The 18,451-nt window shown below is 42.8% G+C and overlaps 2 protein-coding genes across 2 annotated transcripts in view; both read left to right on the top strand.

Moving 5' to 3' along the window:
• The window catches only part of LOC102757571 (zinc finger protein 208-like), a 63,830-nt gene that overhangs the window by 27,299 nt on the left and 18,080 nt on the right, over positions 1–18,451 (top strand). The window contains 2 exon segments of the mRNA XM_015571057.1: positions 1,666–1,696; positions 8,019–9,350. Coding sequence (XP_015426543.1) covers positions 1,666–1,696; positions 8,019–9,350 — 1,363 coding nt within the window.
• Positions 16,296–18,451, top strand: part of LOC102758319 (zinc finger protein 519-like) — a 17,375-nt gene continuing 15,219 nt past the window's right edge. The window contains exon 1 of the mRNA XM_015571056.1: positions 16,296–16,487. Coding sequence (XP_015426542.1) covers positions 16,404–16,487 — 84 coding nt within the window. The 5' untranslated portion in view covers positions 16,296–16,403. The remainder of the gene's footprint in view (positions 16,488–18,451) is intronic.

The raw sequence follows: 18,451 nt of genomic DNA, 5'->3' as shown, positions 1-18,451 counted from the left end.
AAACATAAAACACATAGTGCCAAGAAGGTGAGCAAACATATTAAGAACAGTATGCCATATATGCCAGGTCCCTTGAAACAGCAAGGATGGACTGGCTCCCGGCAAAATGGTAGAGCATCATTATAAAAATAGTCGTTTTTTTCCAGTCTGTTATGTTCATTATTACAAATAGTGGTGCAATGGATATATGGGTGGGTATATCTTTTTGAATTCATGTTCTCTGTATAAATCGCCAGAAATGGAATTACTGTGTTAACTGGTACTTGTTTATGAATATTGGAAAATTCTCCATTGTGTTTTGTGAGTGGCTGCACGAATCTATATATATCTAAAAGTGTAAGTGAGTGTTACACCCTGTCTACCGCATGACCCGATGAACGGTCGCTATGACAATGCACTGACCCATTATGAATAAACAGCTCCTTGTAGGCTTTTGTGTAGATCAAAGGCTTAACTCTTTGATTTTATAGTAGGGAGCTGAGTTATAAATTTTATCGCCTTACATGTCAAATCAAATGAAATCTTTTATTTCAAATGGTAGAGCATCATTATAAAAATAGTCGTTTTTTTCCAGTCTGTTATGTTCATTATTACAAATAGTGCTGCAGTGGATATATGGGTGGGTATATCTTTTTGAATTCATGTTCTCTGTATAAATCGCCAGAAATGGAATTACTGTGTTAACTGGTACTTGTTTATGAATATTGGAAAATTCTCCATCGTGTTTTGTGAGTGACTTCACGAATCTATATATATCTGAAAACGTAAGTGACTATTACACCCTGTCGACTGCATGACCGGATGAATGGTCGCTATGATGATGCACTGACCCCCCAGGGGGCAGATGCTCAAAGCAGGAGCTGACCCCTGGTAGTCAGTGCACTTCTACAGCCAACCTCCCGTGGCTGGCCAACCTCCCGTGGTCCCTCCCCCGGCCTGCCTGGTGGTCAGTGCGCTTCCACAGCCAACCTCCTGCGGCTGGCCAACCTCCCGTGGTCCCTCCCCCGGCCTGCCTGGTGGTCAGTGCGCTTCCACAGCTAACTGGCCTGGGGTGGCCAGTCTCCTGCGGGCCTTTCCACTGACTGGCCGACTCCAATCGCCAGGCAGTCCGAGGGACCCCTCCCATGCAAGAATTCGTGCAGTGGGCCTCTAGTGTGTTTATAATCTTGCTGACAGTGCACGAATGTTCTCATTTCTCCACTTCATTGGTGATGCTTGTCGTTTTTTGATTTATGGATAACTGGCATCTTGTTAGGTGTTTTGGTAGTATTTCGTGGTGGTGTCCATTTGCATTTCTCTGATGATGAATGAGTTGAACATCATTTAATACCAGTATGTTTATTGTACATCTTTATGTCCTGTTTGGGAAATGTCTACTCAAGTCCCCTACCCATTTTTCAATCATGTTGTTTGTCCTTTTGGTGTTAAGTTGTGTGAGTTCCTTGTATATTTTGGATCTTTAGCTTTTGAGGATGTAACATTGCTGGGTTTTTGTGGTGATTATTTTGTGGTTTCTTTTGTTATGCCAAACTTATTCTTTAGTAGTCTCATTTCTTTATTTTTAGCTTCTTTGTTATGTCTAGAAGACATATGCAAACCAGAATTTTTAAAAGAGTGATGGTAAAGTTCATTGACTGCTTTTTTCCAGTGTTTGCATGGTTTCAGGTCTTCTATATTAGTTGTTCATCCATGCTGAGTTCATTTTGGTTCATGACCTATGAATGGGGTCTAGTTTTATTGTTTTTGCATGTATCTGTTCCGTTTTTCTAGCACTACTTGGTGAAGAATCTGTCTTTACCTATTGTGTATTCTTGCCTTCTATCTTATAGATTAGTTAACCATATAGCTTTTGACATTTTTTTAAAAAATAAATTTTTGATTGATTTCAGAGAGGAAGGGAGAAGGAGAAAGAGATAGAAACATCAATGTTGAGAGGGAATAATTGATTGGCTGCCTCGTGCATGCCCCCTACTGGGGATCAAGCCCACAACCTGTGCATGTGCCCTTGATTGTAATCGAACCTGGGACCCTTCAGTTCGCATGCCGACGCTCTATCCACTGAGGCAAACTGGCTAAGGTTAGCTTTGGACATTTTAAAAGTTTTGTTACTTCTTTTTTCATGTTGATTTTTAAAAGGTCACTGTATATTCTGGATATTAACTACTTATCAGATAATGTACTTTGTAGAAATATTTTCCCATGCCACAGCTTGTATTTTAAACGCACTGAGAATTTGCTTTATTGAAAGTTATATTTATATGGGGTGTAATGCCTTTTGACTATTTTGTTTTGTTTACCTTTCCTCTTAGTGCTATAATAAAAAATCAAATGTCATAGAAACTTTTCTATATGGCCTAGCCCAGTGGTCGGCAAACTCATTAGTCAACAGAGCCAAATATCAACAGTACAACGATTGAAATTTCTTTTGAGAGCCAAATTTTTTAAACTTAAACTATATAGGTAGGTACATTTTTATAACTTAATTACGGTACTCCTAAGGCTTAGGAAGAGCCACACTCAAGGGGCCAAAGAGCCGCATGTGGCTCGCGAGCCGCAGTTTGCCCACCACGGGCCTAGCCAGATCGGCTCAGTGGGTAGAGTGTCAACCTGTGGACGAAAGGGTCCAGGGTTCGATTCCAATCAAGGGCACAAGGCCAAGTTGCAGGCTCGACCACTAGTAGGGACCATGCAGGAGACAGCCAATCAATGAATCTCTCTCTTTTTTTTAATATATTTTATTGATTTTTTACAGAGAGGAAGGGAGAGAGATAGAGAGCCAGAAACATCGATGAGAGAGGAACATCGATTAGCTGCCTCCTGCACATCTCCCAACTCAATCCACTGAGCCAAACCGGTTTCGGCCAATGAATCTCTCTTAATGTTTCTGTCTGTCTCTCCCTCTCCCTTCCTCTCTGAAAGCAATACAAATGTATTTAAAAGAAAAACAGAAACTTTTCTGTAATTTGTCATTTAATAGATTGAGTTATTACCAGCTTTATATTTCAATCTTTTATCCATTTTGGTTTAATATTTGTATGTGGTGTTTAATAACAGCCCAACTTCGCTCATTCTTTTCCACGTAGACATCTGAGTATCTCAACACTATTCACATATGTGAGAATATCCTTCGTGGTGTAGGCACCCTTGTAGAAGATTATTTTACCTCGTGTGAGAAGTTGTAAGTAGGCTCTTTATCCTACAGTGTTTCTTTTTTGTAGTTGTTAATCTTCACATGAGGACATTTTTTCCATTCCTTTTCACAGAGAGTGGAAGGGTGGGAGTAAGGACAGAGGACAGAGTGGGAAACATCGATGTGAGACAGACATGTCAGCTGGCCCCCTTCTGTCCCTACTTCAACGCAAGTGGGGTGGGAATTTGTAACTGAGGTATGTGCCCTTTAATGGGAATTGAACCCCCCACCCTTAAGTGCACAGAATGATACTGTAACCCTGAGCCGCACTGGCCAGGGCCTACCGTGCCCCTCTATTTACCTGTGTCTTAATGTGTAGATGGTACTTTTGGATCACACCAGTTTTGAAATATTTTTTTAAATCAGGAAGCATGATGCCTTTAAGGTTTTACTGTCTCTTCCATGTTTGTTTTGGTTCCCTGGTGTCCTGTGTCATTAATTTTAGGATGAGGTTTGCTAATTTTGTGAAAAGTGTCATTGGGACGTGGACAGTGACTGCTTTGAAGGGTCACGGCATTAGGAAGGTTGAGAACCACTGGCTTATACTGTTAGCATTCCAATTTAAGGTCATTGCACGTGTGGTTCATTTATTGAGTTCTTATGTAATTACAGCCAACACTACTTTGTACTTTATTTTTATTGATTTTAGAGGAAGAGAGCAACTTGGTGGGGAGTGGCTGAGAGAGAGAGAATTTGAGATATACATTCATTTCCCCACTTAGTTATGCATTCATTGGTGAGTTTTTAGCGTGCCCTGAACAAAGATCAAATCTACAGTGTTTTGGTATGAAGACCACACTCTAAACAACTGGGCTACTTGGGCAAAGTGAGAATGTCCTTTTCTGATCTGTGGTTTAGGCACCTTTGGCGAAGATCTTTAGACCCTATCCACGAGGATTTCTATGTCGGCTTTTATTCTACCTTGCTTCATTATTTCCCTTTGCCTTAATGTTTGAATCACAGGTTTTGTTTGAGTGTTTATAATTTTTTATTTTTTTATTGATTTGAGAGAGAAATGGAGAAGGACAGATAGTTAGAAACATCAATGATAAGAGAGACTCATTGATAAGCTGCCTCTTGCACGTCCCCTACTGGGGATCAAGCTCACAACCCTGGCCTGTGCCCTTGAGAGGAATTGAACCCAGGACCTTTCAGTTCACAGGATGGTGCTCTATCCACTGAGCCAAACCGGGTAGGGCTGTATTATAGTTTTTTTGATAGCAGAAGTTTTGAAGTATGTTTTAATATTAGGAAACCTGAAGCTTTCAATTTCATACATTCTTTTTTATTTTTTTAAATATGTTTTTATGGATTTCAGAGAGAAGGGAGAGGGAGAGGGAGATAGAAACATCAATGATGAGAGAGAACCATTGATAGGCTGTCTCCTGCATACCCCACACTGGGGACCGAGCCTACAACCTCCACCTGCGCCCTTGACCAGATGCAAACCTGGGACCTTCAGTCTGCAGGGCAATGCTGTGTCCACTGAGCCACACTGGCTAGGGCCAGAAATTTTTATATATGGTGTGAGACAGGGAGTCCACAGTCATTCTTTTGATTTCAGACAGGAAAAGAGAGGGAGAGGGAGAGAAACATCAATGATGAGAGAGAATCATTGATCGGCTGCCTCCTGCACACCCCCAACTGGGGATCGAGCCCGAAATCTGGACATGTGCCCTTGACTGGAATCGAACTTGGACCCCTTCAGTCTGTAGGCTGGCTGACTATCCACTGAGCCAAACCAGTTAGGGCTTGCCATACATTCTTTTCACAATTCTTTTGTTACATGGAGTCCTGTGACATTCACATTACTTTTAGAAAGAGCTTTTCTATTTCCACCAAAAGTGTCACTGAGACTTTGATAGGGATTACTTTGAAGGTTTAGGCCACTTTGTGTACTAATGACAGCTGATACTGTTAGCATTGCAAACTAGACTCATGGAATGTGTTTTCCAACTTACTGATTTCTGCTGGGGTTCATGTCCCAGCATCAAGAAAGGTTCAGGAATCTGGAAAAGGGGCTGCGTGTAGATGACATAGAAATCCAGAGACTAATAAAGAGTCCGGAGACGAGTTGAGTAAGTCATTGGGAGTCAGAGGACCTTCCGCTAAAGGAACTGAAGACTCCCTCCTTGTCTAGGACCCTTGCTTTATTAACACAATTTGTCCTAAGGCAAGGTGGAGATAATACACTTCAATGGGTAAGGTTTCAAAGGGTACAGAGTCCATTGTCAGAATGGGGGAATAGCCTAAGGCTGTTCAGGTGTTTGGCCAGTAGGAGGCAATAACATGTAGATTAAGATGCCCTTTAACTGTTTGGCAGCCACAATCAGTTTCCTATTCAGGTTTGGGGAAATGCCTTGTTAGTGTCTTAGGAGTTCCTTAAATTCTCTTCATATTTCCACATGTTTATTGGCTTTTCAGAATCAAAATTTTAATGATTTATGTGCAAATTCATCATTTAATTATTATTTTTTAAATGTATCTTTATTGATTTAAGACAGGAAGGGAGAGGGCGAAAGAGAGAAACATCAATGAAGAGAAAGCATCATTGATCAGCTGCCTCCTGAATGATCGGGGATTGAGCCTACAACCAAGGCCTGTGCCCTGACCTGGAACTAAAGTGTGACCACCTGGTTCATAGATTGAAGCTCAACCACTGAGGCACCACTTCCAGGCAAATTCTTTGATGTTTTAAGTTAAACACATCTTTCATTAATGATTCTATCATATTTTTTAATTCGGGTATTATGTTTTTCAATTTCCCCTTTTTGGTATGGTGTTTATAAAATACTTTCTCATTGTATTTTTACTTTAATTACATAATATTTTAGTGATATTATTGTCATTTTATTTCTCCTGTTTAGCTTTAAGATATTTAGTTCTATTCTTTTTCAGGTAATTAATATATTCCCATTAATGTAGTGCATGTTTGATTACTTTTATTTTGTATTTCTGACAGTATACTTTTTGTTTCTTTGCATGACTTGATATCATTTGTTGAGATTCCAGAATTGTAAACAAGCAGGCTTTTGAACATGTTTTCTGTAGGAGGAAACAATAATAACCATCAGTGGAACAAATCCTACTTTCAGTCAACACTGCTTTCAGGATCTGTATTCTAGATTCTATTGTCTGTTTAATTTCCCTGTTGAATTATTCTGTTTCTTTCTCCGGCCCATGGTATCTTTTCAGACTTGATACACATCTTTAGTCCTGCAGTCTTTACGGTGCTTGAACACTTTTTCATTGTTTCTTCGTAGCAGCCACTGCAGGTCACTCACATATACTGCCATTCTGTTCGCACTCTTGTGTCATGCACAACAGACACATGTTCTTCATGATGCTTCAAAACAGGGAGATCACTGAGCACCCACTTCACTCCTCTCTCTTTCTTTGCAGCGAAGAAACTGGGAATTGGGAGTGTTTTTATAATATTGTCGTTGTGTGCCAGGGGGTTTGAGCAGGTATCATTGGCAAATGTAAACAACTCTTTCTTCCTCTTTGATGTGAGTTTTCTTCGTTGTACCTATCTTGAGCTTTTTTTGAATCCTTCACTGACTTTTGGAGTACTCAAAATTGTCATTGGTCAATACTTGCTGTTAACTTCAAAGTGCACTCACCTGATTGTCAAAATTGAAAATTTGTTTTTTTTTCAGCTATGTCATCTGAAGATGACCAGGCCTTTATGCCTAAGCCTGGAATACAAGATTTATTCTCTGAAATAATACTGGTAAGATATAAAAGGTGTGGTTTTGATAATGTACACTTAATGAAAGCCTTGGAATTTCAGAAAGAGTGGGATGAGAAGGGAGGATTTTAATATAAACAGACCTAATCTGCAAGTTATCAATAAATTTCTTGTTACCTACAGAGGTCAGGTGTATTACGCATTAGGGGAAAGTCAGTTACATTGGAAAATCAGTGTGTTTCTGCACGTGATGGTCGAAAACAACATTAACTGTTATGCATTCTTGGAAAGGGAATCAGGATAAACTAGGAATTCACATAGTCTGTAGTGTAAATAATCATTTGAATTGTTTAAAGTATAGGGTGGTATTAAATTTTCCTTCAATCACTTCTGAAATGTATAGATTTATTCTGTATCCATAAAATTTAAATGTGCTCAATTTAGCAATCCTTTATGATATTTTTTATTTAAAAATATATTTGTATTGATTTTAGAGAGTAAGGGAGAGAAAGAGAGAGAGGAAAACATCAGTTATGAGAGAATCATTCATTGGCTGCCTCCTCCATGCCTCCCACTGTGGACTGGTCCTGGAACTGGGGCATGTGCCCTGAACTGGAACAGAACCATGACCTACTTGTTCATATATTGAAGCTCAACCACTGAGCCATGCTGGCTGGGCAGTTTGGCAGTCTTTTAAACAAGGATTCATTCTTCTTCCTCTGACAATGTTTTGTACTAGTATTTATTTTTTGCCTATAATTTTGATAAATTAGGAAAGCTTTTTCTATACAACCATCTTGGTTTAATGAATATCACAGGATGGTTCTTATGAACCAAGTGTACATGTTTAATGAAATTATAACTGTTACTAAACGTCTTTCTATCTCCCATTATTACCAGCATACACATAATGGAAATAGCAGCTATCAATGGATTGAACATTGGAAAAAGTTTAAGCAAAAGTCATATTTTAATCATTGGAGAAGTGAGCTTGCAGAGGGCCATTATAAAAGTGGAAATGTCTTTGAGCAAATGTCCAATCACAATATACATCAGGTTAATCCTGTTGTGGAGAAGACACACAATGGAAGTGAATGTGTCCAGTCTTTTCAGCAGTCTTCACATTACGTTGAACAGGAGAATATTCATTCTGGGGAGGAGGCTTACAAATGGAATCCATGTGGGAGAGTCTTCAGTCAAATATTCAATCTAAATATAATGGAAAAAATCCATAGTGGAGAAAAACCTTATCAATGTAAAGATTCTGGTAAAACATCTAATTGGCCTTCAAGTTTGACTCTAAATCAGAAAATTCACACTGCAGAGAAGAGTTACAAATGTAAAGCATGTGGCAAAGCCTTTAAATGTCATTCATCTCTTATTGTACATAAGGAAGGAAATCATACTATAGCAAAATTTCACAAACTGGGGGAAAATGGAAAAGGCTTTAGTCAGTCCTCAAGACATAATCAACATCATAGAATTCATACAGAAGAAAAGTCTTATAAATGTTCAGAGTGTGGTAAAGTCTTTAGCCAGCCCTCAACTCTTAATATTCATCTGAGAATTCACACTGGAGACAACCCTTATAAATATAGAGAATGTGGCAAATTCTTTAACAGCCATGCAATTCTTAGTAATCATCACAGTGTTCATACTGAAGATAAGCCTTATAAATGTAGAGAATGTGGTAAAGGATTCCTCCACGTCTCAAACATGATTCGACATCAGAAAGTTCACACTGGAGAGAAACCTTACAAATGTATAGAATGTGGCAAAGCCTTTAACCAGTCTTCCTCCCTTAATCGTCATCAGAGTGTTCATACTGGAGAGAAGCCTTATAAATGTACAGAATGTGGCAAAGCGTTCAGTGAGTCCGCAACCCTTAATCGACATCAGAGAGTTCATACTGGAGAGAAGCTGTATAAATGTAGAGAATGTGACCAAGCCTTTAGCTGGCCCTCAACCCTTAGTAATCATCAGAAAATTCACACTGGAGAGAAACCTTATAAATGTAAAGAATATGGCAAATCCTTTACCAGCCATGCAGGTCTTACTAATCATCAAGGTGTTCATACTGAAGATAAACCTTATAAATGTAGAGAATGTGGTAAAGCATTCCTCCATGCCTCAAACATGATTCGACATCAGAAAGTTCATACTGGAGAGAAACCTTACAAATGTATAGAATGTGGCAAAGCCTTTAGCGATTCATCAATTCATACTGGTGAGAAGCCTTATAAATGTAGAGAATGTGGCAAAGCCTTTAGCTGGTCCTCAAACCTTACCACGCATCAGAGAGTTCACACTGGAGAGAAGCCTTATAAATGTGGAGAGTGTGGCAAAGCCTACAGGCATTCCTCAGCCCTTATTTACCATCAAAGAGTTCATACTGGAGAGAAGCCTTATATGTGTGGAAAATGTGGCAAATCCTTTGGCAATGCTTCAAACCTCTTGGCACATCAGAGAGTCCATACTGGAGAGAAATATTAAACATGTGAGGAGAGTAATAAATCCTGTACCAGCAGTGAGAACTTGCTGAACATCACAGAATTTTAAATGGGAAGAAGCTTTCTGAATGTGAAAAGTGTAGAAAAGTCTTTAAAAGGCATTTTTGTATTACTGTACATGAGAGACTTTCATACTAAAGAGAGACCTTACTAATTTAGAGCATGTGCAAACGCTCAAAATTTACTGAATAACAGACGTTTATATTGGAGGAAACCTTGCACTGTAGAAAATGTGAGAAAGCGCTGGCTGGCATTCCTCGGTGGTTTAGCTTTGACCTATGAGCCACAAGGTCAGGGTGCAACTCCTGGTCAGGGCACAGACCCTGGTTGGGGACTCAATCTCCAGTGTGGGGCATGCAGGAGCCAGGTGTTCCATGATTCCCTCTGATCAGTGATATTTCTATTTCTCTCTTTTCCTGCCTAAATCATGATGGCGACGGCTGTGAGAGTTCCCAATGGCCGCTGCCACTTGCCCAGGGCTGGGACGGGCGGGGGAGGTGAGGCCCAGTGGTGGCAGGTGTGAGTGCTCCTGATGGCCCGCAGGCGCTGCATCAGCTCAGCCCACAGGCTCCTCTTGGCACCTCTCATAGCCATCGCCACATGCTATGGTATAAAACACATTGTGTAAGTTAACTGAAGCACAGGCACCACCTCCACGCCACACCCCCACTGAACCTGAGGCGCCCTCCCCAAGCTGTTTCTGGTGAGGTCTGTGGGAAGATCCTGCCCTCGGAGAGAACTGGCCACAGAGGAGGCAGATGGCACCGCAGACATCGGGGTGGGCAGCCTGGCTTCCCGCACACCGAGGGCCTGGGAGGACCCCAGCCACAGAGGTGGCACAGGGCCCACTGACAATGAGGCAGCTGCGGTGGCAGCGGCCCGTGTGACTGAAGGCGTGCTGATCATCTGTGGAGCCCTCTCAGCAGGCCGCCCTCGCCCTCCCCATCGCCGCTGGCTCATCCCCCTGCAGCCTCCTCACCCCGAAGGTATGCAATTGCAGGGACATTCACCGTGGCAGGCCAGATTCACATCCTCCTGGCCATGCTGCGCGTGTTTGCGGACCTGCACAGGCACACGCCTCCTGTGCGCACATCATCTTCCCCCCTTCCCCCTGCTCGTGTGTGAATGTCCCCCAGTGCGCCATCACCCATGTGTGCCTGGACCACAGCACATGCACGTTTCCCATCCTCTGCCACACTTCCCTCAACCCTGTCATACCTACAGGGTTGAAACAATGTGCACACGTCCCCTCTGGCACGGTCGAGTCCTTTGGAGCGTGTCTGGGTGCTCAGGGTGAGCACTCTCTGATATGACAGAGGGCAGAGCGGTGACACCCTGTTCCCGTGTAGTCTAGTGTGGTGATGAGATTGCCTCCATGGGGCTAATGCAGGTGCTGAGGTGAGAGCAGGTGTGGACAGACACACCTGGTGGGCTTGGCATGGCCCTCGCTGAGGTGCCTTCGCTCAGTGTTCCAGATCAGGAACCCAGAGGAGGTGAGGAGGTTCGTCCTCTCAGTGAAACGGCGGGAGAGTCGGGGCGACTGCAGAGGAGGAATGTGCACTCTGGGTGCCAGGACCCATGAATGAAGCCTGCCCTGACTGAACCTTGCTCGCTTGGGGCCTAGCTCAGTCCTGCAGGGCAGTGGGTGACAGGACATGCTTTTCCAAGTTAATGAGAGCAAACATTGATTCTCCTGCTGCCCACAAAGGTGGGAAGCAGAGTGGGGAGATATGCAGGGAGTGAGTGAGATTCCCCTCCTGGGGGTTCCAAACCTGCTGTTGGTTCCTTTCACCATGGCTAGAGATGTACAGAATGTCCCCACAAAATGTATACACACTTTGAATACCTACTAATTACAATGGGTTTAAGTATGAAAAGAAACAACGGAGCTGTCATCTGTTAAAAGTGTGGGCATAAACTGGCAGTTGGACATCCCCCGAGGGGTTCTGGATTGGAGAGGGTGCAGGTCAGAATTTTGTGCACCAAGCTTCTAGTATATATGTAAAAGCCTAATATGGAAATTATCCGCTGGGGAGTTCAACCGGGAGAGAGGAAGTTTCATCACTTGCCATGATGTGCACTGACCACCAGGTGGCAGTGATGCTCTGAGACCTCTTGCAAGCTACTTCAGGGTAGGGGTGATGGGGCCAGCAGTCTGGTGAGAATGCAGGGTGTCCACCAAAGTCCCTCTCCCCCTGCTACCTGGGACACCAGGGCCCATGCTCCAGGGAAGCCCCCTGTGCTCAGGTGCTGGCATCCATGAGGAGCCTGCCCCACAGCTATTCAGCCTCTCCCAGCCACTGGGACCACAGGGGCTGTTTGGGCTTCCCTTGGGTTCACACAGGAGCCAGCCTGCAAGGGTGGGGGTCCTGCTGGGGTGCCTGGCCATCCTGGATGAGGGGCTGAAGGCTGTTTGCAGGCTGGTCACAGACCCCAGCCACTCAAGCTCCCAGTGTATACTGGCTGGAAGCAGGTATCTGGTATTTATTTGTCTTCTATTATTGAAACTTTGTTGCCTTGAGCGGAGGCCACACGGCTGTGTGGAGGCCACATGGAGGCCAGGGCAGGCGGGAAGCTTGGCTTCTTCCATTGCTGGGACAACCAAGCCTCTGCCGCCATCTTGGTTGTGTTAATTTGCTCTGATTCGCTGGTGGGCGTGGCTTGGGCGTAGCAGAGGTGCAGTCAATTTGCATGTTTTTCTTTTATTAGATTAGATGTTTACATTGAAAGCATTTTGTTATTGATTTCAGAGAGGAAGGAAGAGGAAGAGATGGAAATACAAATGGGGAGAGAGAAATCATGGATCCCCTGCTTCCTGCATAGCCCACACTGGGTATGGAGCCTCCAACCAGGGCATGCTCCCTGACCAGGAATGGAAACCTGACCTCCTGGTTCTTGGTTCTATGCTCAACCACTGAGCCACGCCGTCTGGGCAAATTTCATTATTTTAAATAATTGTATGCTTATGCTGAGATAGATTTAATGTTTTGGACAAAAAATATAAATAAAATAAGCCGATATCCCAGGACTCAGCTTACTCCCACTCATGTCTACTCACTAGGCAGAGAATGTCCTGCTATTTGTTTATAGATGAAATCTTTCATATTAGATGTTCACTAACACATATTGTGGTAAAAATTGTTTTGGGTATTGAGGAAGATGTAATTATTGGGTATTCGATCAATGGTTTTAGGCCTACATTACAGAGAATGTGCCACCACACAAAATGTTGCAGAATTAATGATTCCTTTGTTGTTTATTTTTGACCCTAAATGTGCCCCAGTCTGGGCTTGAACCCGCAAGCCTGGCACAGTGGGATTAGGTTCCAACCAACAAAGTTACTCGTTGGCCAGGACAAAATTAATGAATCTTTTTGTTGTGAATCCTCACCTGAGGCTATTTTTCCATTGAATTTTAGAGAGAGTGAAAGGAAGTGGAACAGACAGAGAAACTTCTTTGTGAGAGAGACACATCCATTGGTACCTCCTGCAAGGGCCAGTGATCCACCCTGCAAGGTAGGTACGTCCCCTTTACCACAATCTAAGCCAGGGCTGTCAGTCCATGAGCCAATGCTGTATCCGCTAGTGACGCTAGCTAAGGCCAGATTTAATGATTGTTGAGCTAAAAGTATATCCTAGTGTCTTCAGTGTGTATATTTGGTACGTTTGTTATCCATACATAACAGATCACTCAGAACTAGAAAATAAGAAATGGGGGATTTGGAACTGATGAAGTGGCCAAATAGGTTATAATCTTATATAATAAAAGCCTTATACGTGAAGTGTCCGACCATTCATTTGACCTACTGGTCACTATAATGTGCATTGACCACCAGGGGACAGATGCTCCTACCAGTAGGTTAGCTTGGTGTGGGTAAGCTATGGGGACTGGGAAAAACAGGCCAGATACCAGACACCCCATGGACCCCTCCCGCGGTACCTCCCTGACCCCAATTGTGCACTGGTGGGGCCCCATGGCCTGGCCTGCATCCTCTCACAATTCCGAGCCCCTTGGAAGATGTAGGAGAGTCAGTTTGGGCCCGATCCCCGCAGGCCAAGCGGAAGAGGGATCCCACCAGTGCACCAGGCCTCTAATAATAATATAAGAACTAAACGTCTGGCCCAGCCTGTGTTGCTTAGTGGATGAGCATTGACCCATGAACCAGGAGGTCTGATTACATTCCTGGTCAGGGATCATGCCAAGGTTTCCCCTTCAATCCCCAGTCAGTGGAACATTGATTCTCTCTCATCATTGATGTTTCTTTCTCCCTTCCTCTCTGAAATCAATAAAATATTCAAAAAAATAAATGTAGTTGCTCTTTTTTATAAATCCTTGTCCAAGGATATTATTTCCATTGATCTCAAGAGAGAATGGGTGGGATAGTGGGCAGAGAGACAGAGAAACATTGATATGAGAGACACATCAATTGGTGCCTCCCTCAGACACAAAGGGCGGGCTGGAGACCAAACCTTCCACCAAGGTACTAGACCTGACTGGGAATGAAATCTGTGATTGTAGGGAGGACAACACTGTAATCCACTGAGCCACACCTGATGAGCTGTAGATTCTCTTTGAAGGGACTTAAAATAAATTTGAAGGTACATTATATGAGATATGACTGACATAAACATATCACCATGTGAAGAAGTTTATCTCAAAGGTATTTCTAACCCTGTCCCCTTTGGCTCATTTGTCTGCATGTAATGCCCTCCACCAAAAGGTTGCAGGTTTGATTCCTGTTCCTACAAATGCCCAGATTGGGGGAGTGATTCTAGATCTCCTCACGGCGCTTTCGGGAAGCAACCAATGGATGTTTGTTTGAACATGGATGTTTCCATCTCTCCCTCTCTTAATTCAGTTTTAAGAAAAAACACAAACTTTAAAAATATCTTCAAAGCATTTCCCAGCTTTCTGCTGCACCAGAGAGCTGTTCTGCCAGCTGGAGGCAACTGTGTGTATGAGCCTAAGTGAAAGCAGTGGAGAAGGGCTCAGCCACCCCGGAGCTATGTGCAGTGATGAATTTTGCTTGATTTAAGCCACTAAACTTTGTGGTGTTTTATTCCACAACAAAGTCTAGTTGTAAGAGAAAAGACTTCCTGAGATTGAGGTGCTCAGTAGTAAAAACCTAATGCGTGTGACTTGGCTGGATGGAGACTGGACGCTGCAAGCAAAGCAACTAGGATGGCAGTCTGGAAGCACAGAAATCCTGTTTTTTTGTTTTGTTTCTGGAAATCATGTTTAGATCTAGGGAAAAAACTTCTGCCAATAGCACATGAAGCAGAGCCACCACCTGGCCAACCCATAGATTCATAAGAAATACTGAAGTATTGTTGCATTAAGAGAATCATTTTGGGGTGGTTTTATATAACAGATAATGAAATTGAAGCGCTCTTAAGGACTGAATTGTGTCCCCTCAAAATGGATATATTGAAGCCCTAACCCCCAGTATGTCTGTATTTCCAGACATATTGCAAATATGGGGGTTTAGGGAGGTCTTTGAGGCTATATGAGGTCACAAGAGTGGAGTTCTATTTTGATAATAGTGGGGTCCTTATAAAAGGAGGACATAGAATAACCTGTCTGTACGTATTCTTGACATTTTATTTGGATAATATCAAGAAAGGATAGTTAAACCCTGACCGGTTTAGCTCAGTGGATGGAGCGTCGGCCTGCGGACTGAAGGGTCCCGGGTCGATTCCAGTCAAGGGCATGTACCCTGGTTGCGAGCACATCCCCAGTCAGGGGTGTGCAGGAGGCAGCTGATCGATGTTTCTCATCAATGTTGCTGGCTCTATATCCCTTTCCCTTCCTCTCTATAAAAAAAAATCAATAAAATATATTTAACAAAAAAAGAAAGGATAGTTCAATGTCTTTTTCTGAGGTAAATGGGCAATGTTTATTTTTGATGTGTTTATTTTGGATTAAGTGTTATATTCAAATGCTTTATGGAATAATAAAAGGTGTGTAGTGAAAAAACAGTATTTAAGGTAATTCAAGTGTTGGACACAACATTTGTTCTAGTTTATAACAATGTTCTTTAAAAGGTTTATTTTTAAGCAATGCTAATGTCCTAAATGATCACATGTCTTAGTCATCCAAGTCTCATATCCCAGGTCGAGTCCCTCTGTAAGACTCTGGAACTCAGCCATGTTGAGTCTTGGTTTCCTGGGGATGGAGGAAGGGAGCAGGAAACAGGAAAGGCTGCTGGTGTGAGTATGAAATTGCCCATCTACCCAGGGAGAGTTGTGGTTTCACTTTCTAGTTCTTCATCCTCACACAGACCATTGCAATTTTTTGTTTAATGAAAGTGCTAAGCCTTACATGAATTCCAATTGCAGTCATGTTCCTGGGTTCAAGCCCCTCCCCACCTCCAGTCCCTCATTGAGATCCCAGTTCCTGCAGAGTTGCTTCAGCCTCACTATCAACATCAGCCTGCATGGCCGGGGAATGGAGGGGCAAATTAACTCTCGACATAACCCTTTTCAACTGTTTGTTTCCAACACACGTAGATATTTTTCTAGAGGCCCGATGCACGAAATTCATGCAAGAGTAGGCCTTTCTTCCCCTGGCTGCCAGCACCATCTTCCCTCTGGCACCCGGGACCCGGGCTTTCTGCCCACTGCTGGCAGGCACCCAGACTCCGGCTTTCCTCACAGCCCTGGCTTTGTGCGGAGGATGTCTGGTCTAATTGGCATATTACCCTTTTATTATTATAGATTTGAAGCTAAATGTGTGAGTCACTGACTTCCAAACGTCACCATTGGGAATGGAGAGGAATGTTGATAAGCAGGCATCACTGTCAGATGGTGTTTCATTCCACTATCAATAAAAGGAGATCCACTGAAATGTCAGATAGTTGGAGATCATGTTTAACATGTGAGTCACTGACTTCCAAACGTCACTATTGGAAATGGAGAGGGATGTTGATAAGCAGGCATCACTGCCAGATGGTGTTACATTCCATTATCAATAAAAGGAGGAAATCCACTGAAATGTCAGATAGTTGGAGATCATGTTTAACACATCATTTCTGGAGGTTGCCTTTGCCCCTGTGGATTGTATCCTCTGCCACAGAGAAGGCTCCTGTTTGATGCAGGTGAGGCTTCATCAGGGTTTAAGTGAGGGCATTCCCCTCCGTTCCATTGGTGTAGGATCTGTGTTAATCCAGGATCACACCCACTTGATTACTTTTGCTTTGTAAAATTTTTTCCAGTGTAAAAAAGTGAATCTTCCAACTTACTTAAATTTGAAGTATTTTGCCTCTCCTGAATCTGTTTTGCTTAATTTTCAGCCAAAACTGTCTTGCATTTTGATAGACCATCAATTTATTGTGTAGACATTGGGACATACATATTAAGGAATGTCTTTCAATTTATTTGTATCTGCTTTCTTTAGCATTGTTGTGTCATTTTCACTGTACAACTCTTTCACCATCTTTGTAGAATGGATTGTCTTTATGTGTTTATTTGTTTATTATATATGGTGTGTTTCCTGGCTTCAGGTGACAATACTAAGGGGTGATATTTTATTGGCCTAAAGCAATTAAATACTTATATAGTTTAAACATAATCCTCTCTTCTGGCTTACTGTAAATTACATGTTTCTAAACAAGTCATATCTTTAAAGTAAATAAAGATGTATAAAATTCGAATGAATACCTATATTCATGAAAATACTGAAAAGTAACCAAAATAAAAAATGGTGATGGGACTAAGTACTCTGATAACAGTTATTATTCTTATAACTCTGTTTTAAATATTCTTTTTTTAAAAAATATATTTTATTGATTTTTCACAGAGAGGAAGGGAGAGAGAGAGAGAGTCAGAAACATCGATGAGAGAGAAACATTGACCAGCTGCCTCCTGCACATCCCCGCAACCCAGGTACATGCCCCCGACCGGAATCGAACCCGGGACCCCTCAGTCCGCAGGCCGACGCTCTATCCACTGAGCCAAACCGGTTTTGGCTGTTTTAAATATTCTTGATTTTAAAATTGTATTGTTTCCCAGATATAAGGAAAACTAACAGGAGATATTCTACATTAATATCAATGTTCCATTAACTAGGTTATAGGCACCACTAAAGTCAAAATATTCATTCAAAAATGCATTCCCAGAACACAAAAACTTCAGAGACCACAACTTACAACCAGAAAATTTTTATCCCTTGAAAAATACCTCTATTAAAATCTGTTCCCCACTGTGATGGATGGGACCTTACCTCATCAGGTGCCCAACATGAATGGATATCTGGGTCTGTCTCTGACACCCCCATCCAACTGCTTCCCTAAATCAAGCTGCCTCTCCCTTCAGTTGGGGAGACAGGGAGGGGCTGAGAGCTGGCTGCCCTTCCCCTCCCCCCTCCTCACTGAGGATTTAAGGATCCAGGAAAATCACAGGCAGAAAGTTTCTGGTTTCAAACCCAATCTGCCCGCCTTTTGAATTTCTTGTAACTTCACTGTAAGAATGTGCTCCTGGCTTGTGAAGATCCCGGGAAAGACCCCTCCCTGGGACACCTGCAGCTGAAGGGCAGACCAGCCAGTAGCTCTAAGCACAGCCTCTGGGAGCTGGGAAACTTCTGTGTGAATTCCAGGTTCCTCCTCCCTCTTTATGCGTTTGTCACAGCTGCCATTTACTCGCTAGCACCCTAATAAAGGCACAGCCCCTCTATCTGGGGTGCCTTGTGCCATCAGAGGGCACCTGGCCCTTTTCCTCCCTTGCAGTGGTTCTCAACCTTCTGGCCCTTTAAATACAGCTCCACATGTTATGACCCCAACCATAAAATTATTTTTGTTGCTACTTCATAACTGTATGTTGCTACTGTTATGAGTTGTAATGTAAATATCTGATATGCAATATGGTAGTAGGCAACCCTTGTGAAAAGGTCATTTGAGTGCCAAAGGGGTCGCGACCCACAGGTTGAGAACCGCTGCTTAAAGACCTAAAATAAACGCCCCCTCTCTGCTCCTGTCTCTTCTCTCCCTTGTGAATCCTTTCGCAGCCGCGTCACCAGCTAAAACCCTGACAGTGACGTGGGAAACTCCCCCAGGAACCCCCAGGA

This window comes from Myotis davidii, unplaced genomic scaffold, assembly GCF_000327345.1.
Source record: "Myotis davidii unplaced genomic scaffold, ASM32734v1 scaffold1168, whole genome shotgun sequence".
In the NCBI taxonomy this organism is placed as follows: Eukaryota; Metazoa; Chordata; class Mammalia; order Chiroptera; family Vespertilionidae; genus Myotis; species Myotis davidii.
Note: the sequence above shows the minus strand (reverse complement) of the source record. Positions and strands in the feature narration are given on the sequence as shown.